Raw genomic sequence first — 23,494 nt, 5'->3', positions numbered from 1 at the left:
TTGTGTCCTCTCTCAGCAGGGCGGTGTGCTGTTTGGTGTAGAACGAGAGTGCAGCCGGCCCTGTCCACTCAGATTGTCTGAAACAGGTGACGCATGGCTCTTCTGGAAAAAACAAAACCAATGAAAACACCTGGCTTTTTGTTAATACTTTGAGTGACTGTTCCTCAGGTCGCTCAGAGTGGCAGCGCTCTCTCCTCCCAGACTTCTTCTCTTCCTCCTGGGCTATAGACAGTAAACTGGCCACACAGCTGTGCTCGAGATGGCAAAGACACAGAGACAAGCCCCCATGCAGGTCTTTATGATTTTGTTGTTTCAATGTCTTAATGAGTATATTGCGTGACTGGTAAAGACGTTGGTATCTAATGTATATAAATATATGGACATGCATTAGATGGCCCAGACTTCCGGTGGAGACCACTTCCCCTTTGGACTTTGGTGCTACACCGGTCAATGAAAGCAGGGTAAGCAGGGAGTTGAGCTTTTTCTCAAAGACATGTTATTTTTTCAGGTATTTGGAAAAACCCTTAAACAGAAACATCTGAGGTGCAACATCAACATACTGAACTATGATAAAAAGATGCAAATTGGCAGACTTGTTAACCTTCTGAAGTAGCAGTCATTTTATCTATAAGACTGTGGTAATTTTACAACCAGCTATCTACTTTAAAGGTCCCAACTTACACAAAATTGACTCTTGTGAGAATTAAGCCGTGCTATAATGCTGTTACCTTGAGGTTTACTGTTGTGGTAGTTTTCAAGTCAACACCTACATTGTATCTTTTTGTTCAGTAGACATCGGCAGTTCTAGGTCTGAAATTATAGAAATGATTCTAGTGAAAGTGTTTGGAGTTGAGAAACGCAGTGGAGCACCTCTTGTATTACCACATGACATCACAAGGGGAGAGTTCTTCTCTTCAAACAGTTGGAGAGAAGAACTCATCCTAAATATGCTTAATTTGTATGTTAAACTTGTGTGAATAAAATTAAACAAAACATAAATCCTGGTATATTTTTGATGGGGATTATAATGTAGATCAGACCTTTTAAAGAGTAGTAGATGAACTTGTTTACTGGGTAAAATAATGGAATCTTGTGCTCTTGAATTTCAGGTAAAAACCTTTGTGCTAAAGAACCCTTCCTCCTCAGTTGTTGCTGTAGAGATTCGAATCCTCTCCCTGTATCCTGCCCCCCTGGAGGCTCTGGATCTCCTTACTAAATGGTATTATTAAAAAATGTAATGTTTACCATATTCTTTTGACACTAACATTCCCTTTGATGCACAGGTTTAATATCAGCCCAGTGTCTGTGAATATCAGTGCTGCTGAATTCTCTCTGCTGGCCGGTACACCAAAGGTACTTTCCAATCATTTTTGCTCAGTCTCAGGCTAGTATATAACTGTAATCCTCTATAAATCTTTTGTGTGCATAGCTTCAGTCTGTGGATAATGCACAGGACCTGAGTGGAGAGGGAGTACTGCGTCTCTTGCTGCAGCCGTGGGAGTCCAGGGAGGTGGCGGTGGTCTACACACCCTCTGAGCACAAACCCACCACTACCATTCTCATTATCAGGTACACACACACAATAAAATTTCAATAAGTTTCTCAGACTAAACTTACCAGTGATCATGCTCTATTAGTTCTCTTATGCGATCCAATAGAACCATCTAGTGTTTCATTTCAGACGTTCTCACCTCACACCTTACCTAACTATATAATGCCTTAACCTTATACTCTAATGGAATTATATAATGAACAGTGTTTTTCATTTATTTCTAGGAACAACTTGACAGTGTTTGACATGGTGACAGTGCAGGGCCATGGAGCCAAAGAACTCATCCGAGTGGGGAATAAACTACCAGGCCCTGGGGCCTCACTGAGATTCAACGTTCCCCAGTCCACACTCATGGAATGTCGAGATGGTACATTGCGATTACTTTGAGCCTTATTTAGATGTGATATAAACTTGGTTTAGTCCTGTTCTCACCTCATTCTAAGCCTGCTGTATTAAACTTCTATGGGTTATTAATTGCTAACAAATAACACATTTAAATTATCATGTTACCTTTTGTCGGTTTGAAAAAAGGGTTGGGCTATGACGTGCAGTGCACAGAACATTTAGAGCAGGGGTGCTCAATACATCGATCGCGATCTTCCAGTCGATCGCCAAGGTCGTGTGGGTAGATCACCGTGTCTCGTCTCGGACTCGCGTTTGGACTCGGTTTTGTCTCTCACTCAAGGTCTGACACTCAACAAGTGTGATCATATTTCATTACGGCTGCTGCTGTTGGCAATAAACTTGTACCGGTTTGCAGGAGCGTGTGGGGCGTCTCAGTGCAGCCTGTGTGCTCATTTGAAACTCGCGGAGACTCTACGGCACATCACAAATACACACGCTCCCTATGCACGGCTCGTCTGCAACAGCGTGTGCCCTCGTGTACCAGAAAAGGGGCACAGAGTGTTTCAGTGCAGTTTGCTTGGCTTTGGTAGATCTTTATGACTTGGTCATTTTGTAAGTAGCTCGCTTGCTGAAAAAGTGTGAGCACCCCTGATTTAGAGGGTCATTGCTCTAACCTCAACAAACCTCTTTTCATGGGGTCTGGGGAAAGTGAGACTGTAGCGCAGTGGACTCCACTCTAAATGGGTTGGTCAGATGGGTGCTCCAGAATCTCCGTCTTCAGTGGGGGCAGCCAACGCAGTGTACTGCGTCTGAGTAGATCTGCTCCATGCTCAAGCGTGAGTCTAGTCTGGTTCATTTTATCTTGTTCTGAGTGGCCTGTCCTCCACAATCTTGGTTTTTCCAAGGGGGAAAAAGTTTATTTAGCTTTTTTTCCCCAAAAAATACTTTTTTGTTTTAGATTTTTACGATATTATGATGTTGTTCCCACAAGCCTACATCTATCCATGCTTCCCATCCATGCTTATACAACAATTTTCCATAGATATACAAAAGCATGATACAAAACTGTACATAACAACTTGCCAAACCTGATGCGATGCACATTAGCTCAATTAGTGGGAACAGGCTTTTTGTGTTGTTATAGCACTCTGAAAGGGGAAGGACTTCGTGCAGGGATGTGAGACTCAGAGTGCCAAAAACTAAGTGACACTTGTATAATATAGCATTTTCAAAAAAATAAAAAGCAACATGGTGACCTAAACATGTTATGCATTAGCAGTTAATACAGCATAGATGTAAACTACCCCCTCTTTAGTTCTCAGTTTGGATGTGATGTGTGTGGAAGCATGTGCTTGCTGGTGTCTGATGTAGGTGTATCTCTCTCAGGCCTTCGGAACAATAAGCCGCTGTTCGCCATCAGAAAGAGCTTCAAAGTGGAGAATGCAGGAGAGCTGCCACTGACCGTCATGTCCATGAACATAAACGGATATAAGTGTCAGGGCTTTGGCTTCGAGGTACTGCAGTGCCACTCCTTCAGCCTCGACCACAACGCCTCCTCTGAGATCACTATCGCGTAAGTCCACTCAGGGGAAGGGACTTATCATCATGTACATGTAGAGCAGGATTGAACAAAAATAATTTAAATGCAATTATATCAACTCATAATGTGAATAGATTTGTGACTTTAGGTTTAAAGGCCAAGATGCCATTCTAAATGCACAGAACCATTAGCAATTGAGATATAACTGAAATAGAAACCACTATACTTATACAAGACTCAGATGCATTGTAGAACATGTTAGAACGTAGAAGTCTAAGCAAAGGGGTTAAGCGACTTTTATCCATAATTGGATTTCCACATAAATGCCATATTAATTGCATTTCTATCACCTTATTTTAATGCACATTTTGAAATGACCCAGGGAAAATTCATGCTCATCCAGCACTGTTAACAAGTGGTGGGATTTCAGTGGTCGTTCTTTTTTAACTTTAGTGCAGTACTTTGAAAAACATGTTTTTCCAGCTCTTTATGGTGTGTTTCACCAGGTTTTTGCCTGGATCACTATAGAAATCTGGGACAATATTGAACAAAGTTAAACAGAAGCGCATGCCGTTCAGACACCAGAATGAACACGTTCACAGTTCACGTTCACGTTCATCAGGCAATGATCATGTGTTCAGTTCATATTCGCCCAAAATATGAACACATTCATGAACAACACTGGTTACTGTTACCATGGTGACACAATACTTACATTTGGAAACATGGCCTCTGTTTTGATGCAAGAAAAAATACAAAATGCAAAAAAATATATTTTTCATGAGCCTGTGATCAATACAAGTGTTGACGGTCCTGTTTAGTTTCCTGTTTCAACAAAAAAGGTGGGTGTGACTAAATTAAAAACTAGTGACTAACGCAAGCCTAGTTAGTTGACTAGTGACTTAAATGTTATTTGGGATGGAGATGGAGCTCAAATTGGCTCATTTGTAGTTCCAACTATTTAAATTCTGTTGATGGTCAAAGCTCAGCTTAAAGCTCAGATTGTTCTTGAGTAGCAAAGCTTCAGACAGCCAGTTTAAAAATTGGACTTTAGCCAGGAATAATGTATGAATTGCATAGATGATTATAAGTTTTGTTCCTCCTTCAGGTTCACACCAGACTTCACGTCGTCGTGGGTGATCCGGGACCTGACCCTGGTGACTTCACGGGGCACGTCATTTCCCTTCACCCTGAACGTGACCCTGCCTCACCATATGCTGCCCCTGTGTGCCCAGGTGGTGCCGGGGCCCAGCTGGGAGGAGAGCTTCTGGCTGGTCACCCTCATCTTTACCTGGTCAGTACTGCTCACTCCTCACATTGGGGTTATAATCTATTTTTTCCCTATTTGTTTCTATTTTTTTAAATATCATATAACTGAACTGTTTTGTTTTCTAGCTTCTCTCTATTCGGCGTGTGCTTGATGGCATTCCATCAGGCTCAGTACATCCTGAATGAGTTTTCCACACCCAGCATTAGGAGCAACCATAACTCAAGTCTACCTCGAGACAATGGAGCAGTCAACATTACACCCAATGGAGTCAAGTATGTGCTCATATATATATATGTATATGTTCATTCAACATCATCTTATTGCATGGTAGTTCAAACTCTATTTAATACCAAGAAAATAGTTTGAAACCCAATACTCAAAAAAAGAAAAAGAAAGAAGAAAAAGAAAATAATAATGTTATTTTCAACAGAAAATGACTTAGACAAAAAAGGAATAAAAAGCTTAAGTTAAAAAAAAAAAAAGCTCCATTTCTGTCACATGTCTGTCCTGTCAGCACTTGTATCAAAACCAGATACCCATTTGAACTAATTTCAGTATTAATTCATATTTGGGTGTTTGTTTAACAACATCGGTGCATAGTGATGAACAGTATAATAAGTGTTTGTTTTATGTGTGTGCAGTAAATCCAAGGGCAGTTGTAAGAGCTATGTGGACTCATGTCACCCCTCAGACAAAGGAAAAGGCCGAGGGTCACCTGCTGTGGCTAACACTCCTCCTCAGAGGGCTCAGTCCTCAAAGAAAGGCTCCTCCTCCGCACCGTCCCAGACCCAGAAGAAACCCAAAGTATCCCTGTACTACTCCAAGTACAAGTACAGCCCGGCCCCCGCGGCAGCTGTGAGCATGGAGGAGGAGGAAGGGGAGGAGACAGAGGAGCTGCTCCCTGACACGCCCTCCAGCCCTGAGCCTGACACCCTGGAGCCCGCTTTCCTCTCAGAGCTGGAAGCTAAGGCAGAATACACAGTGCCCAGCACAGCAGAGGGTCCAGCAGTGGTTATGTTTCCCATGGAAATGCCTGCTGGGTTCCCCGACAACGTGACCGTGAGCCCTGGTCCTCGGCCAGGACTGCTCATGTGCACATCCTCAGTACAGAGCTTTACACAGCCCTATGACAAGATGGAGGCTGCCAAAAGGGACTGCTCCGAGCAAGAGGTAAGAGAACCTGCTCAAAAGACACAACGCTACTTAAAGACTTGAGTTTTACTCCAGTTTTTCCTTTTGTTTCAAACATATTTCTGGCCCTTATGCATTCTTAGCATGCCAGTTATACAATTTAATCAATTGATAAGAATATGATAAATTTCAGAGGGCATAGCAGAGTCTCTTCCTCAGGCCTTATACAAACAGCTTCACTTACAGCTTCACAGTAGCCAAGTGTACCCTCCGCTGGAAACTGTGACAAGATGTGCACATGTCTTCCATATAATTTATACATCATTTTAGCTGATAGACATGAAAGAACATGCTCAAGTAGCTGCATATTGGGGTTGTTGGAAAATATTGGAAAAAAAGAATAATATTTCTTTGTGAATAGGTTAGAATGAAATTCAAATTTGAGCAGTAACCTTTTCTCAGTTGGTAAAATAGTTTAAATTGCATTGCTGTCCACAGCTCAGAGGAGATGGAAAAGGCCAGAAAAAGAAAGTACAGAGTGCAGAGTCTGGCACTGCACCAGGAAATAAGGGAAAGAGGAGTCGCAAAAAGGCCGAAAATGGTTTAAGGTAACGGGTCAATGTTATTACATCAACAACTACCAGTTTTTCTTTTTATGTGTAGTTGTAACATTGCTCTGAATCCTCCACCCTCTGCAGTGCTCCTGAACACAGCGTGGTGGCAGCAGAGAGGGAAAAGGAGCCTGAATGGAAAAATGGCAATCACAACAGTGCAGCTCGCAGCAGAAACCGCAATAGCTGCAAATCAGACGCACCAAAGATGGGGCCATGCGCAGAGAGCGCCCTCAAACTGAACGGTCAGCTTCTCTTTGTTAAGACACTTTATATTAGACCACCAGTAGTTTGAGGAATAATCCTATTTACTGAAGATGTCACATTCTAAACAGCAGGAAATGATATTACATTTGGTTACGTGGCATTTGAAAGTGCTGACATTAAGTCCATACAGTTTTAGATTAGGTTAGTTTATTTGCCTTTTGTAGTTTTATTGGTCAATTTATAATAATACTTTAATAAGTCTGAAGGTAAACTGCAGCATTTTTCATTCATATTATCCTTTAGAGTTTGTCCTCCACAAAAAAACAAGACCAGGTCCACAAAACAACACTACTGACCCAGTTTGATAAGTTCCTCACATGCCTGTTTACTCTACTATAAATTAGCAGTAAACACCACGAGGGTTTTGTGCATTTAAAGCATTTATCTGAACTATTTCACCACATTTCGCAAGCATTAATAACATGGTTTTGATTTGCAACTAAACTAAAAGTGCAATGCTCTAATCCTTTGAAGATTTTAGAGTCTCAGTGTGAGTTGTTTTTTAGCTTGTAGTATATAGTCTCACCTCTAGAGTCTTTACATTCAGAAATATTAAATCTTATACATTTCTCCTCACGTCCGGGTCCTGCGCTTTTTGTTGTTAAATTTGTGTGGCAGGTCTAAGCTACCAAAATGAAGAAAATTATTTTATAAACTACCAATAATAGAGCAGAGCCCTGAAAATCTTGCTGTGTTCCAGGCGTGTGTCCCAGTCGCTCTCGCCGCAGAGGCCTGTCTGACCGGCGCACAGGGCCCTGTGAGTCGGGCTCAGACTCGGGCAGCTCCTCGGGCAGTGTGCGGGCCAGCAGAGGGAGCTGGGGCAGCTGGAGCAGTGCCAGCAGCATGGAGGGAGACAAGGAGCAGAGCGGGCGAGCACACATCTGCCCTACCGCAGCCAAGAAAAGTACTCTCTCTCTTTTGTCTATTACATCATATGAAAAACAACCAAATTAAGCCTCAAACATTTATTTTTATTATTCTAGTTGTCTTTTTAATTTTCTGGCCATTAGGGCTGTCGCATTAGGCCTGAAGTGCAGTATAGCAGCTTAAAGGTTGTATAGAGGATTTTCCAAGGAACGAGAAATCCAGCGACTGTTTGTCCTTTTTCAAATGTTGCGCATGCGTGAAACCACCCCCCCTCCCCTACAGCTCCTACGTAGAAACGCCTTCTCCCTCCTCCTCCTTACGCCAGAAACAGGTTTGCTTCTAGAAAACAAGTACTCATCGCTGCACATGACTTGTAAACAACTAACTACAGTGTTGGTTAGGCAAGGGGGAGGGGGTGCGCGGACATTTCGTGCGCGGAAAAGAAGTGAGGAGCAGGGAGAAGAGCGGAGCGGGGAGAGGAGAGAGGAGGGGGGAGCCGTGCGCGGAGTAGAAGTGAGGAGCAGGGGGAAGAGCGGAACGGGGAGCGGGGAGATTAGCAGGAAAGGGTGCAGAGAAGGGTGCGTGGAGATTCCGTGTGAATGAACTAGCTACAACACGCAGCGGCAAGCGGGCTCTTTCTTTGCCTTGAAAATTACGTTTTCAGGCATAGGATATCTCATTTGTGTCCTGAAAAACTTTTGTCTAGCTCTTGGAAATAAAGTATGTTTTCATAATAAGCAGAAGTGACCTGTCCAAAAGTAATTTGGCGACCAGTGCGTCAGTCTTTAGACCCTGCGTCTGCTTCAGTCGCGCCATCGCTGGAATGAATCTTCAAGAATCACCTTAGTTTGGCTTCGCTGCTTTTCCCCTCGTCTTCTTCTTTCAGCGACCTCAAAAATTGACTTTCTTTTGCGGCTAACTGCTCGTAGATTCTTGTCTGCCATTGCAACAAACTTTGTGCTAACTGCGAGGAAGATATTGGTAAAAAAATCAGCTAAGAACTGTTGCGTTGGTGGAGTAAACAGCGTCTGTGGACTGTGTGACAGGCGTACGTAAACCACGTAATGGCAGCGCGCAGGCAAGTCAGTTACGCTAGAAACGTAGGGAGTTTGATTGACAGCCTATCAGCTAACAGATAACGAGGCAGTGACGTTATCTATTGGCAAATGTTTAGCCTCACCACATCCAGAGTTGATGAATTTTTATTCTCTTTTTTTGGTCATCATAATTACAAGGCTACTGCACCTCTATAATCTATCATTGACAATTTGAAACAAAAAAAAATCCTCCATACAACCTTTAACAACATGGTATGTGATGATACCCCCCCATCCCCCGGAGTTACAATATTTCCAGTGGCACTGAAAACTCTCCAATGATGCACTTTTTGCGCATATGCACATGTACCTTGGTTGTCGTGCAGATATATAGCGTGTGCTTCTTCCAAAGGGAAGAAGTAACATTTGGCTTTAGAACAAATGCCGCTGCATCTCTCCAGCTCTCACTGTGACAGCACGGGTCAGAGTCCTGCACCAGGTCGGGTATCCGCAGACTTGAAAGAGAGAGAACCCTGAGCTCGTGGAGCAGGGTGTCCGCAAAGCATATTCGGGCAACGGCTACACTTGCTCCCTTGCCGCACGGAGCTCTATGCCGGTCCTTTCACCTGTGGTCACCCGATGGTCTATACAAGCTCACCTCTGAGCCAGTCCCGACAGTGATTCCTGGTTCAGTTCTGGTTTAGTCCTCCTGCTTCTGTCATGGGTTGGTCCTGGGTTGGTCCTGGGTTAGTCCTGGGTTAGTTAGTCTTGGTTCAGTCAGTGCCGTGTAGGCATCTCTCTGTGTTTTTTCTGCTCAGTAAATAATTCGTCGTGTCTGTGAATTTGTATTCATACTGAAGAAAGCATAACCGTTTCATTTCATTTCGTGATTGTAATTTTTGAAGTCGTGCCTTTTCAATTCGTATTTTGATGGATTCTTCAGTTAGAATGATTTTAATTGCCCATGACCGTAAAAATTACGGGCACGGGCAGGTAACGGGTTTAACTTTAATATAATCATGGGTTAACAGGCGGGTGTGGTGCTGTCATAGACTGTATAAAAGAAATGGACTAAACGAGTGTAACGTCACCCACAGCGTTCAGCGCCCCTCAAATGAGGCTTGTGATGCTCACGGTTACAGGAGCCAATCTGGAGCCAGGCTCTATGTTATGAATAGGATTTTTTTGACGGACAAAATAGGGGGAAAAAAAATCAGGATCACGTAGAGCGGGTTAATACAAACATCTTAAGATCAAAATGATGAGGCTCACAGCAGCAGTTACAGAGAGAGGAGCCACAAGATCCTAATGTAAGTCAATTGGAGCCAGAGTCAGAAGGACCAAGAAGAACCTCCTGGCGAACCTGGTATGCGCCGCCTCGCGTGTTAGCTTCGTCCACTCATATATACACGGGTGCTATGGGTGCTGTACTGCGGGTGCAGGTGTGGGTCTCCAAAAATTGACCCATGAGTTGGGTCATGTTGGTCACGTGCGGTGATCGCGGTGACCTAACATGCACTACAGTGGGCTCCTTAGTACTGCGGTGATTCATTTTTGCGGTTATCACGACAGCTCTACTGGCCATGTAAATGTTTCCAGTGTCTAATGCTCATCGGTTCATCATTCCACTTTTAAAGTACCACTAAATTTTGCTTTTTGTTTTTCCAGGAGAACCCATGCAATACAGCACTTACCCATCAGACAGAGACTACCAGAACATGAATACAAAGGCTTTCAGGTACATCAACAGTTTCTTTGAGATGATTATCTTAACTCCTTCAAGGTTAATCTGGTTTAGCTGAGTGACTGAATCCTCTCTCCTTTCAGCATGAACACCTTGTATGTTAAAGACCTGTGCCAAAGTCCAGAGCCCCCAGTCCCCAGCTTTAACCCCAGTTTTGCTGCAGTGGCTGCAGGAGTGGACAGGAATATGGGTATGTTAACTCTTACACAATACACAGCACCTCAGTTTAGGGTACATATTAATCCCTTAGTGGTTATTCATGTGTTGGGTAGTGTTAAGAATGCATCATTTTAAGGAACATCTGTATTGTTAAATGAATATTTCAAGCTTTTTTAAATCTGACAATAAAATAAAGATTTGTGATCAAGCAATATGAGAAAAAAATCTACATTTTTGTCATCATATTACCCAGCCATAATTGCTAAAATAACATCCAATAATATTTACATAATGCTAAAAACTGTGATTAATTGAAAAAAGTGTAAATGGCTAAATAGTTTTTATATACAGTCATAGAAAAAAACATGAATAACTTTATAAACACTGACAAATATATAATTAACTACTTATTTGCCTATTTTTACTAGTTAAAATTCAGACTCGAAACCTACCTGTTCAGGTTAGCTTTTTCTTTGACTTCACTGTTAATTCTCTGTATTGTTGAATTGTGTGCGTGTGTGTGTATGCGTGTGCGTGCATTTGCGTGTTAAACAAAGGCTTAAAAGACATAAAAATACAGGTTAAGTGTCCTTGTGTGTCTTGAAATGCACTGTTAAGTAAAAATAATTATGGTTATTCAAAGGTGGGTAGAGTAGCCAAAAATGTACTCAAGTAAGATTAATTTTAATAATATTACTCAAGTAGAAGTACAAAGTAGTGGTCCAAGAAATCTGTTAGAGAGTTACTCTTCAAGTTACTAACAATTGAGTTATAATTTAAAGTTAAAGTAATTGGAAGGACAACTCATTAAATAATGCACAAAATCTGCTGTTCTCAAAGGATGAACAAAAAAATTATACAAACATCATCAAAAAATCATATCTGAAGGAGTAATGCAGCCTCATTATTATCAGTATTATTAAGTGTTACTCAGAATATTCAATTGTAACTCCACAGAAGTAGTTTTCTTACTGTACTTTTTTGCGTGTGGTCAGAAGTGTGCGGTCAGTACGTGCCTGAGGAGACGTGGTCCGCTCCCTCCATCCCTCTGACCAACGAGTTCAGATACAACACCACAGAGGCCCTGCCCTACCTCCCCCAGGCCACTGTCCCCAGCACTTACAACGGGTACGCCTTCCACTTAATGTCTCTGTCAGATGAAAGTTATAGTGCTGGGACTGAACGTTGTATTGCTCTGTCTCAACAGGTTTACATGGAATAGTGCCAACAACCACTGCAGCCCATACACGTACTGCGAGGAAAGCGACTACATAGGTAAGTGTGTGGTCACCAGTCGAAAGGTTGTAGGGCTTTCTGGACGGGATTGATTGTCTTGAGCTTGGGCTCAAACACCAAAAACTTTAAAAACAAAAGAGCCATAGAACAAACATCTATCAGGCTAGACATTTTTGAGTGAATCTTCTTTAACTCTTCCCTGGTTTTAAGCCAGCCTATTACGTGAAATTGACTTTTTATTCTCAGTTATGCTCTCGAAGTTGTATTTAGAGTGATTCATAATGCTTATTTTGGGTAATCTTCAAACTCCTGTATTCAAGACGTCATTGCTCCTCCTGACCCCCGATTTCACTGCCACTGGTACAAGCACATTGCTCTGTACTTACTTTTGTTTTTCCAATGTTCTAAATCGGTGAAATGTATAGATTTTGGGGTAGTTGCCTAGTCATTTTAGTACAAATGAAAAAAATAAATCCACCACTTAATAGCGTGAGATGCCAAAAGCTGTGCAGCCCTGTGTTATGGTGATTTAAAGTGATATTGGCTCACATTGGGCACCACAGTTTTTTAATACGCTAGTCAGTGGACTTGTTTCTTTTATTAAGCCATTTTAGATCAGGATTTAACTTTATTTTATTTCCAAATAATGATCCACGGGTGTCAAATTTGAACTGTATAGCAGACGCAAGCACAATGTCTTCTTACCAGGAGCGATAACAAGCGATAACAGCATCTGCGGTGCTGCTAAAAAGCCTGGAGATACTCCGTTGACACTGAAAAATTAGAACTCCAACCTAATGATGGCGGTTGGATGCGCGTATGACACTGCTGCTGTAGACTGTCCAACTGGTTCAGATGAAGAGTGATAGCTGCGTGTGTGCTGTTACTGCTTTGGTATAAATTGGGGGTTAGGCTTATTGAAAAGTCTGTGATGTGTGAAAGTTAACATTGTGTGTTTAAGCAAAAGACCTTTAAGCTGGCATGAGTCGTGAGCAGAACCTGTGTGTATTGTAGGTAATGGGACGTTAACCAGTGGATACCCTGGTCAACAGTGTCACAGTGGCCAGTCTCCGAGCAGCTGGACAGAGGAGCAGCCCCAGGGCTCTCCTCCAGCCTGGGACACTGCAGCAGCCTGTGTGGGCACCAAGGTGAGGACAGTACTTTAGTTACTTCTGTCTAATGAGACTAGATTCAGGCTCATTGTACAGTTTGATGTTTTTTTCTTTAATTTCCTGGGCTATAAAAAACACATGTGTGCACATACTAGGGATGGGCATGATTAATCGATTAATCGATAATTGATCATTAAGAATTTCATAGATTACGTTAATTTTAATCGACAAACCGAATGTAGGTTGCTGTGCGTAGCGTGACCAAACAGGGGTCCGTACATGTAGCTCTCTGCACTCAGAAGGAGCGAGACACAAACATTCGGTCAGTCTGCAGCGTACCGAAGCACAAATGTGTATTAAACGAAGATTTGTACCAGAAATTCCACGCTTTCCGTTGCGTTCGGGACAAGTGGGAGACCATGTGCACAGTGTATAAAGCAGCACATATGTTTCGGTGTCCAGTGGGAAAAAGCTTTACCAGGTGAGAGTCGCTCAATGTCGATGACGAGTCCCCACCTCCCACCCCCCGTACGATGTCCTGGTTTTGAAAAACGCAAATATGGTCACACTAACCTGTATTCCACTGAGTCATATCTTTTAATCCAACAGAAATTGACCGCATCAGCGACACAAGAGCTGTAGTTTAATCCTCGCTTAGTTTATGCAAATTAGCAATGCAGTTTTAAGTTTCGTTTCTGTGAGAGCTGCGCAAAACTGAATTAAACACATTATAATGTCAAATGGATTGATGTGGCTCTAGAGTCGTTACGGATTATATGTCGTAAAGTTGAATTTATTTATGCAGATTAGAAGTGCAGATAGTAATATTAATGATGATCATTTTAATATAAAAACGTTAATGATTAATCGATAATCAATCGTTAATTCTTCTGACGATCGATTAAGAAAATTTCATCGAATGCCCATCCCTAGCACATACATCAAAACCACTCAAAATCTATTTCAGGAAAGGGCCAACTTCACTTATTTATTGCTTTGGCCCTTAATTTATCAGTGGACATGATGACAGATGTTTAAAGAATATTCATGCTTTCTGAAGCTCTAAAGGAACTATAAACAACAAAGCAGTTTCTCAGGTAAAACAACACCAATGTAAAGAGAGCAGAGTTGTATTGACGTGCCTATGCTGTCTCCACAGCCGTTCTTCTCTGGGACCCGCAGCCTGTCACCCATGTCCAGTCTGTTTGGCTCCATCTGGACTCCTCAGAGCGAGCCGTACCAGAACCACTTTCACCCCGAGCGCTCAGCACCCATTTCCCCTGTGTCCCCCGTCACCCCGCCCCGCTCGCCCTTCACTAGGGAGCCCCAAGGCCCCTGTGGCCCCACCCACTATCCCGGATTCAACCCCTTTGGCCCCCACATGAATCTGGACATCTGGAACTCCTCGTCCAACCGCAGCTCCAACTCGCAGCTGTCCAACGACTCGGGCTACTGCGGCGACGTCTAGGCTACACCCACATGTATGCGACATGTTAAACAAAGGAAATCAAGTGAATGTTCTTTTATTGTTATTGGGGAAAATGTGAATATTCCTTCTTTTATGTTCCCATTTTCAAATGTTCAATGTTGTGAAAGGTTAAGCATTTGTTGTATATTTTTCTAGATGTTTTGCAGTTTTGATCATAGAAAAATAAAAAAAAAAGGTTTTGTACTTGAATTGCCTGTTTATTTTCCCTCCAAAGCCCACAACTGTCCAGTATGTATCCAAATAGTAGTTTGTACTGTAGGGCTTAGGTCCTGTGAGACATCAAACCAGGGCTCATGAGATAAGATACATTTTCAACAGTTTCATCACTTTTAATTCTATAAAAAATTACATTAGATAAAGTAAAACAAACAAGAAATCGATAATTTTTTGATCCAGAGTTGTTAGTTTCTTTCCAGACATTGTTATGTGATTATTTTGTGTTTGACACTTAAAGCTTGAGTTAATTAGCTGAGCCGGCCATGTTCCATTCTCACACAAAACAATACTGGATGCTATTGCTGTCTGGCGGAAGAAGACCAGAGAGCTAAGGTGAGCCTAAGCAAAAGCCAGATGGGGGGTACTGTTATTGCCACTGCTGCTGCTTTCTCCAAACATGTACAATTTAAGTCAAAATCATAATAGTAATATACTAGTCTGGGGGAGCTGCATCCAATTGACTTTGCCGGTGTCAGCCCCTAAATCTTTTTTGATTACTGTCTAAATAGGTTAAGCGGTCTACAGGAGTGTGACCCATTAGCATTCAGCTCCAATCAAATCTATGCAGTCAAATGAAGCTCACGAGGCTAGCAGTTGCAAATTTAGTCTACAATTACGACTTTATTCTCGTAAAGTTACTTCATGTTCTTAATAACCAAATTTTTTGGAAAAGTCTATGGGAAAAATGAATGGAAAATGTAGTGCAGTGCAGGTGGTCACTGTTGAGCTCCATTACTTTTATTGTGATAAGTTCAGTTGTTTAATCAGTTCCTCCAACTGCATCATTCTACTGTGCTTTATGCTCAGAAAATTCGTAACATTTTCCATAGCCAAAATTACATAAACATAATAATGAATTGGAAATGATTATATTATGCTGTTGATGTTTCCATATACTTTATTGTCATATTGACCAGGCGACTGAAAATGTATGTATGTCTCTCGTTTACCACTTGATGGCACTGTTCCTTTTTAGCTGGCTTTTAACATGACACAACAAAAGTGCAAACACTTCATTTAAAACAGTATTTTTATATTATAGGGGAATGTTATTATGACATGTACCTAAGCTCTATTACTCTAGTTGCATGTTTCTTTGTTTAATTTATTATACTGACAACTTTTTAATGACACCTCAAATGTACAATTTACAAAATAAATAATACACTTTGGCATGTATTCAAAGACAAAATAACTGTACTGTGTAACCTAACTTGACCGATTTTAGCGGTGTAATCCTCCTTTCTTGAAGAACGGCCCAAGAAACTGTTTCAAAGGAAGGCAGTCATCTGGATCTTGTTTTTGATATCAAACCAAATTTTTTTTTAATTAATAAAAAATCTTAATGGATGGGATTCAACATTACATTCAAAAAGTATATTTTTCAGTAGTACACAGTAGTACACATATCTAAATATCTAAATTGCACCTTGGATCATTTGGAATAGTTCAAAATATGTTTTGTTGTTGCTTTTGTTTTTGTTGATTTTAATAACCAATGTTTTACATAACAAACATTGACCTTATAACATACCAGACATTACGATTTAGTGGTTTTGTCTGTCTATAAGACAACAATATCAACTGCTATTACTGTATGAAATGCAGAAGTTGGGTTTAATTACTAAGAGGAAGTCACTGTTAGTAGGAGTGAGAGAGAAACTGTAGTTTCTCCAAAACTCAAGTCTATATTAGTGATACAATTCAGGATGAACATATTTTAACAAGCCCTTTTCTTTATTTTATTTTACATGTTATTTTTGTGGATTCTGCTCTTTGGAAATATGTTTATTCACATCTTACTAATCTTACTGCTGTGTTCAGGTGAGTTTAAAAAAAAAATCTCTTTTCATTTTTTGCTTTTTTCAACCAAGACATGTTCATTTACAGTTCTGTTCTATTTTTACCATGATGCCTGAGCCCAAGTTTAAACTGAATTTGTGTGGGAACTCTGTCTCCTCTACTGTCATTATAAGAGTCTGATCTACTGTCATTATAAGAGTCTGATCTACTGTCATTATAAGAGTCTGATCTACTTTCATTATAAGAGTCTAATATGGGGAACACGCTCTGCACAGAGGAAAATCTGAAAAATATTTTTGATAAATATAAGATTAGGTAAAGCTGGTGTCTGGAAGGATTGTCCGATTGACACACTGTTGGGTTTTGACAATTCCTATTTCAAAGCTGAATCTTTTCTCAATAGAGGGGACTTGTTATTATGTTTAAAAGAAAAGTCCAGGTGGAATAAATATAAAAGTCCTATTATAATGTTATGAATTTTAGGGTTATTTTTTGTTTTATTTGTGGGTTTGGAGAGGGTTTATTAAAGTGCGTATTATTTTGGTGATTCTGTAATTTTGGCTTTACTTGGTGGGATAATCACTGACTGTAGTAAATGTATTAGAGTTTTACACAAATTGAGAAGCAGTTTGTGAAGAAAAGTTGGAGTATATTTAAAATTACAGGAAGCAAAGAGTTCTAAAAAATACTGATCACACTAGGGAGGATTCTATCTAAAAGTTCAGTGCAATTTACACACAACAAACACATTTATGATACTTTAAACATGATTTCAAGAAAACAAAGGTGTTTTCCTCTAATTGTGTTTAGTTAGATAGACAGATAATCATTTCTGTGAATATTAGAAGAGTTTTGGTTCAGTGTACAATATAGTTTCTAGGTAAAGATTATGGAATTTTTTGAACCAGGAAATAAAAGTTGAAACCTAAAAAACGTGCCAAACTGGGACTTTTTTTTGTAAATTCTTAAATGTAATGATGATCTCAAGAGTGTTTTGGTAAAATGAGTCCAACCTGTCTAAATGTAAGCATAAAAAGTGTTCACCACTTGAGAATTTAGATAGGCCTATATACAGTACATATTCAGTTTTGTAAGAAAAACATGACAACAATGATTATTTGGTGAACAACTGTGTACTTCTGCATATTCTGTACTGTAACTTTAACCCTGTGTATGTTTTACAGGTGCTGATTGTTGTGATCCACCAAATGATCTGTCCATTACAACCCCGAGTCCAATGGAGGCTCTGAGTGGCTCCTGTTTGTGGATCCCATGCACCTATACAATTTTACCTACAAATAAAGACATAAACACAAACAATCCTGTCACTGGCATTTGGTTTAAACATGACTATGGATTTGGTGGAGATTTAGACAAAGCATTTTCAGTGAGTGGAAACCCCAGTAAGTCTCATCCTATGAACATCACTGGGAACCTGAAAAACAAAGACTGCACCACAATGTTTTATAATTTAAACCAAAACCATAATGACAAATATTACTTCAGAGTACAGAACAGTGGTTTTAAAGCTACAGCTGTTTGTGACTTTCTACAGATAATAGTTAGAGGTAAGACACTTCCTATTATTCAAGAGTTAATGATGAAAAAAAAAAAAACCATGCATTAAAACCCTTTGATGTTATGGCTTTGTTTTAAATATAGTACCTCATTTGACAGACAAAATACTTTCTGCAAAACCATGGCCAATTGAATAGGCTACTGTCTGAATTTGAATGCACAATCAAGCTTGAATGAATGAATGAATGAATTTCATCTCTGAAGTTTCACAATCAAACAGTATTTCATGGACACAGTTATGTCTTTAAGTGGACTAAGTGCTCTTGTAACATACACCTCGAACCTTAAGAACTACACAAGTCTGAATACTTGAATGGCATTTTCACTCTTCTACATGTGTTCAGTAAATAACCTCCACTTCCATGTGATGAGCATGAGCTTAGTTCTTAGTTTATTCTCTTTTTTAGGTTGTAATGTTGTTTCCCCAAATGTTGTTTCTCTTCCCAGACTCTCCCTGGAGCCCTACAATAGAAGTATCTGGAAAACTGACAGAGACAGAGGTGGTGACTATAACCTGCTCAGCTGTCACTCCCTGTCCACTCACCGCTCCTCTCCTCACATGGAACCTCCACCAAGACACTGCCAACCTCACAGAGACCAACACAGACAGAACATTTATCACTAAAATCACACAGAACATCACTGTGACAGACGCCCATGATGGGCTGGTGATAAAGTGTAATGCATCATATCCTTGTGAGCGGAGGATTCAAAATGTCCCACAGTAACTTCACTCTCAGTGTCTCATGTGAGTGAACCACACTGATGGACCCATGTCTGTTCTGGTGATATGTTGTGAAAAAATGTATTAAAGGTGCACTGTGTAACATTTCGAGTGAAGGGTCCACCTGTTTGTCTCTATGGAAATGTCATTGTTTTGCCTAAAATGTTCCACAGTGTGTCATTAAACGTATCTGTGTGTCCTCAGATGGTCCTAAAAACACCTCTGTTGTGGTCAGTCCGGCCGGTCCACTGTCAGCAGGTCAGTCTGTGACTCTGAGCTGCTCCAGCAGAGCCAATCCTCCTGTCCACCACGTCACCTGGTTCAGACACAACTCACAGGGAGCAGTCAGTGTGAGCCAGGGACACACGTACACCTTCAACATCTGTGAAGGATCAGACTATTACTGTGTGGCCTCAAATACACTTGGAAACGAATCATCTCCAGGCATTAATGTGCAAATCACTGGTAGGTTTTCTGTCTCTTACTTCTGAATGGAAAAGGCCAAACTCTGGTAAAGTTCTAACATCTTTCTAAATACACCCAACACTGCTTTGATGAAGCATCAGAGAGGCAGAAGGGCTGTTCACATGGGAACAAGAGAGATGCCTCCCTATATCTGTGAACAGTTGACTGTTCAACATAAACACACATTTATTTTCTGTAACAAATGGCAACATGGCAACATATATTTGGGTTTGGAGCTGGCATAAAGGTGCATAAACAGTTTTTTGCTTGTTTTTCCCTTCAGCCGCTCCTGGAGTCCCGTCCATAGAAGTCTTTGGAAAACAGACAGAGACAGAGGTGGTGACTATAACCTGCTCAGCTGTCACTCCCTGTCCACGCACCCCTCCTCTCCTCACATGGAACCTCCACCAAGACACTGCCAACCTCACAGAGACCAACACAGACAGGACTGTGACAAATATCACTAAAATCACACTCAAACTCAACCTGACAGATGCTCATGATGGAAAGACGATCAATTGCTCTGCTGCTTATCCCATGACTGAAGGATTCACAACAACACACAGTACCATCACTCTCAATGTTACACGTAAGTTAACGCTATAGCAACAGCTGAGTAGAAGGCTGCAACATGGTGGCCTAGAGGTTGGGTCAGAGTACACATACATGTTGACATTCAGATTGAGTACTTCTAATCATTGCAGTGAATAATTTGAATGCTTGGAATGGTAATAACATCGGACCTCTACAAATAATTTAAACTAACTAGTTCTATTATTCACATTTTTAAGACAGTGAGACTCGGGTACAGCACCTTTAAAAGACGTCACTTTAGTAATGTAGGCCACTAAAAACATATTTGATGTTAATATATCCATCCACCATGTCTGCCCTTAGATGGTCCTAAAAACACTGCTGTTGTGGTCAGTCCGGCCGGTCCACTGTCAGCAGGTCAGTCTGTGACTCTGAGCTGCTCCAGCAGAGCCAATCCTCCTGTCCACCACGTCACCTGGTTCAGACACAACTCACAGGGAGCAGTCAATGTGAGCCAGGGACACACGTACACCTTCAACATCACTGAACAGGGACAGTACTATTGTGTGGCCTCAAATACACTTGGAAATGAATCATCTCCAGCCATTACACTGAGTATTACAGGTATGTCACCATAAAGAGCACTATTATAATCACTGGAAACTGTTTGAAGCTCACCAGGCGTTTGTAAACTTTACATTACATGAAAGAAAAATGTTACCCAGAATGATGCTGAAATTCATATTTGTCTCAAAAAAGAATGTGCAGATTCTGAAGTTTTTTCTTGTGAATTCACAGTTCAGTTTTCACATGTGATCTCAGTGAACAAGAGTGGAGCCTAAACACATCCTTGTGGGTCCATGCAGATTGTCATAATGACTCTGTGGAACTTGACACTGCTGTAGCTCAGGAGTTTGTCTGTTGTATTGGGACCAACACCAGTATCTGTGCATTCCTAACTGTGTTACTGCTTTTATAAGGTGCTCTGCCATGGGGGGCCATTCTTGGAGCAGTTGTTGGAGTTTTGATGCTCATCTGCTTGTGTCTGTTTGTCTGGTGAGTAACTTTATAACAATAATAATACTTGTATACATGTTATTAGGTTCTTTTTTCAAACTAAGAGTTTGTTTTCATACCTGATCGTTTCGACTGTTCACTAGCGGTCTTCCTCAGAGTGGTCACGTGGTGTTGCTGTGACGTGTCTGGTCAGCTGATTTATACAGGTTTTGGTGCTATCTCCCTACCGGTGGGGGCGGGACGACAGCCCCCACTACTGAGGAAGACCACTAATGAGCAGTTGAAACTGTCAGGCATGAAAACAAACTCTTGGTCTGAAAAAAGATCCTAATAACATAAATTATCAGAAGACCAAATTAACCTCATTGGACTAATACTTGTATACAGTTTTATACAGTAGGATATTGGTCAATATTAAGCCAATATTATTTAATACAGATGGGTGCCAGCTTAAACTAATATTACTAAAATGGAGATTTCTCTTGTAATACAGTGAGTTCTTGGGTCTAGTCACTAATAGAAATGATCAGGTTCAACATTTGTGAATTTATCTTTTGGATATTTCATGACAAAGTACAATGTAATGAATCAGAAGATCTGGCTCTTGTCCCCATTTGGGACTATGACAACATCAAATGGTGGAATCTAAAAACCAGCAACAGGACTGTCAAGTGTGACTGGAAACATTGAGTGTGTTAACAATTTCCTCTTTTTAAAGGCTACATGGTGGAAATCCAACGTAATATGTCATTACAAGATTATTTACATATCTACTAACAGTCTGTGGTAATACAGGCATTTGTGAAAGGTCAGTTTGTTTGACCAAAAAGCAACACAGCACAGACCAGTAAACAAAGACAGAAATCAGCTGTTGGACCTTGAAGTGACACCAACACTTACAATGTGTAATATCAGATGATAACTTATTTGGTAAGGGGCAAGAGACAGTGACTTTATGCGTTCAAACTCACGATGACATGTTTAAAGGAGTAGTTTTACAAGCTTTTCCTCCTATTTCCCCTTAACTACCATGTAAACCAAACAACAAACATATTTTATACAACTACCTCACTGCTCTTTTTCAGGTGTTTCACAAAACGCCGGAGTCCTAAAGACGTACAGGTAAAATCTGTGAAACACATTTTTGTCTCAATAGAGAAAAAACAAACCTAAAACATGCGTGTGTGTGTGCATGTTTGTGTGTGTGTTGCAGCAAGAGACGTTTGTACCAGGAGGGGAAGAATACATCCATTATGGAGAACTTGACTTCTCCAACATGAATTTTAAAGATGCTTCAAATATGAATCCAGACGATGAACCACAAGAGGAGACGGTCTACTCCAAAGTCAAGGTTTCCCAGCCTAAAACCACAGAAGAAGAAACCATCCATTATGGGGAGTTTAACTTTTCTCATGTGACTCCTAAACACGTCCCCAGTGCAGAAGAAGAGGAAACTGTCTACTCCCAGGTTCAGGGTTCAAAGCCTGTAGAGACCAGCGGACAAGATGAAGATGACTCTCAAAACCTTTATGCCAAAGTAAAGAAGTAATTTACTCAAAACAATATATTCACTTATAGAGTTTGTGTGTGTGATAGTTGAGTGAGAAGATAGGAGCTTTTATCTGGACTATGCGTGTGGAGATGATTCGTGCTGTGAGTAAACACTGCCATCTGCTGCTGTGTTCACTTCCATTCTATAGCTTTAGAAGACAGACAAGAGCGGGGCATGTTCAGATCTTATTCATTCATATCATTGTTTCTTAAAGATTTTTTCTCCATCCAAATGTAATTGTGTAGCCTGGAATGTTCCACAGTATGACATTAAACATATCTTGCATTTCTGTAATAGGTTAATAAGTGTTTTTATTCCAGCAAAGTCCACTTAATTTCTATAGCACATCTAATAAACAAACACACAATGAAACAATAATTAAACATTATAAAAACAATGGCATGAAATCAAATCAATAAAACCATAAAATAGAGGAATAAATAAATTAAATCAACACAAAACGAAAAAGTGTTGCTCAACAGTATTTAAGCAGTATGAGCAGGGTCATCTCCAAACATCTGACCTGTAACTTAGTCTTGAGTTTAGAAATTAGTTTCAGTCAGTTTCTAACATAATGTCATTTTCTAACATAATACTATTTGAAGAATTGGAGCATTTGCAGTTCAAAAGACACAAGTAAACTGTGTGTTTTCCTGTGTTTCTAAGTAACACACCCTTACTTGTTAATGTTCTTGGATGGCCGGTGGAAGCTAGAGACTCCCTAAGACAGATACGTAAAAAATATCTGAGTGTGTTCAGTAAATAATGTATGTACTGTAGAATATAATATATATAGGCCTAATGTGATATTGAATCCACTGAATAAATGTTACAAGAAAACAAAATGCTTTACTTTTCTTTAACTTTTCATTCTATTTTTTTGAGTTTATATTCACAAAAACAAAAGGGCTATGAAGAAAGTTTCAGGAGGTTCTGCCAGTTTGCAGTATGTTTTCTCTGCTGTTGTGCCTCATAACTGTGCACATGCTGGATTCTTCCAAGGACACTTTTCCTTTGTGTAATAGGCCCAATTATTCAGCACCTAAAAGCACTTGGATGTGTTTAAGCCACAGTAGTGCATCAAATTCACCTGCAGCCTGCCACACCCTGAAGAGCCCCAGAAAACCTGACTACACTAATGGTTTCTCGCTACTCTGAATTAAGTCATTCAAAAAGTAGAAAAATTACAAGTTCTATTTAAACCCCTCCTACTCTCCTTATAGCACAGTCATGGTGCTCACGCAT

At 40.5% G+C, this 23,494-nt stretch overlaps 1 protein-coding gene and 1 pseudogene across 4 annotated transcripts in view; both read left to right on the top strand.

Annotated features, from left to right (window-relative positions):
• tmem131l (transmembrane 131 like) overlaps window positions 1–14,543 on the top strand; it is a 33,697-nt gene extending 19,154 nt beyond the window's left edge. Inside the window, exons 15-34 of one of the 4 annotated variants that reach the window (XM_055158159.1) lie at window positions 20–86; window positions 169–292; window positions 392–461; window positions 1,110–1,219; window positions 1,284–1,353; window positions 1,430–1,569; window positions 1,777–1,919; window positions 3,284–3,470; window positions 4,546–4,731; window positions 4,833–4,979; window positions 5,349–5,877; window positions 6,337–6,446; window positions 6,537–6,694; window positions 7,417–7,620; window positions 10,289–10,358; window positions 10,448–10,554; window positions 11,522–11,651; window positions 11,731–11,798; window positions 12,774–12,907; window positions 14,031–14,543. In XM_055158159.1, coding sequence (XP_055014134.1) covers window positions 20–86; window positions 169–292; window positions 392–461; window positions 1,110–1,219; window positions 1,284–1,353; window positions 1,430–1,569; window positions 1,777–1,919; window positions 3,284–3,470; window positions 4,546–4,731; window positions 4,833–4,979; window positions 5,349–5,877; window positions 6,337–6,446; window positions 6,537–6,694; window positions 7,417–7,620; window positions 10,289–10,358; window positions 10,448–10,554; window positions 11,522–11,651; window positions 11,731–11,798; window positions 12,774–12,907; window positions 14,031–14,339 — 3,063 coding nt within the window. In that variant the 3' untranslated portion in view covers window positions 14,340–14,543. Of the gene's footprint in view, window positions 1–16; window positions 87–168; window positions 293–391; window positions 462–1,109; window positions 1,220–1,283; window positions 1,354–1,429; window positions 1,570–1,776; window positions 1,920–3,283; window positions 3,471–4,545; window positions 4,732–4,832; window positions 4,980–5,348; window positions 5,878–6,336; window positions 6,447–6,536; window positions 6,695–7,416; window positions 7,621–10,288; window positions 10,359–10,447; window positions 10,555–11,518; window positions 11,652–11,730; window positions 11,799–12,773; window positions 12,908–14,030 lie in introns of all 4 variants that reach the window. The other 3 variants (XM_055158157.1, XM_055158158.1, XM_055158156.1) reach the window with 3 other exon arrangements.
• Window positions 14,544–16,206: 1,663 nt separating this feature from the next.
• Window positions 16,207–23,042, top strand: LOC110167562 (B-cell receptor CD22-like; annotated as a pseudogene).
• The last annotated feature ends 452 nt before the right edge of the window (window positions 23,043–23,494 follow it).

Source organism: Boleophthalmus pectinirostris, unplaced genomic scaffold (genome assembly GCF_026225935.1).
Source record: "Boleophthalmus pectinirostris isolate CB_2022bp ecotype Guang Dong unplaced genomic scaffold, ASM2622593v1 HiC_scaffold_22, whole genome shotgun sequence".
Taxonomy (NCBI): domain Eukaryota; kingdom Metazoa; phylum Chordata; class Actinopteri; order Gobiiformes; family Gobiidae; genus Boleophthalmus; species Boleophthalmus pectinirostris.
The sequence above is the reverse complement of the archived record's forward strand: the minus strand, read 5'-3'. Positions and strand labels throughout refer to the sequence as shown.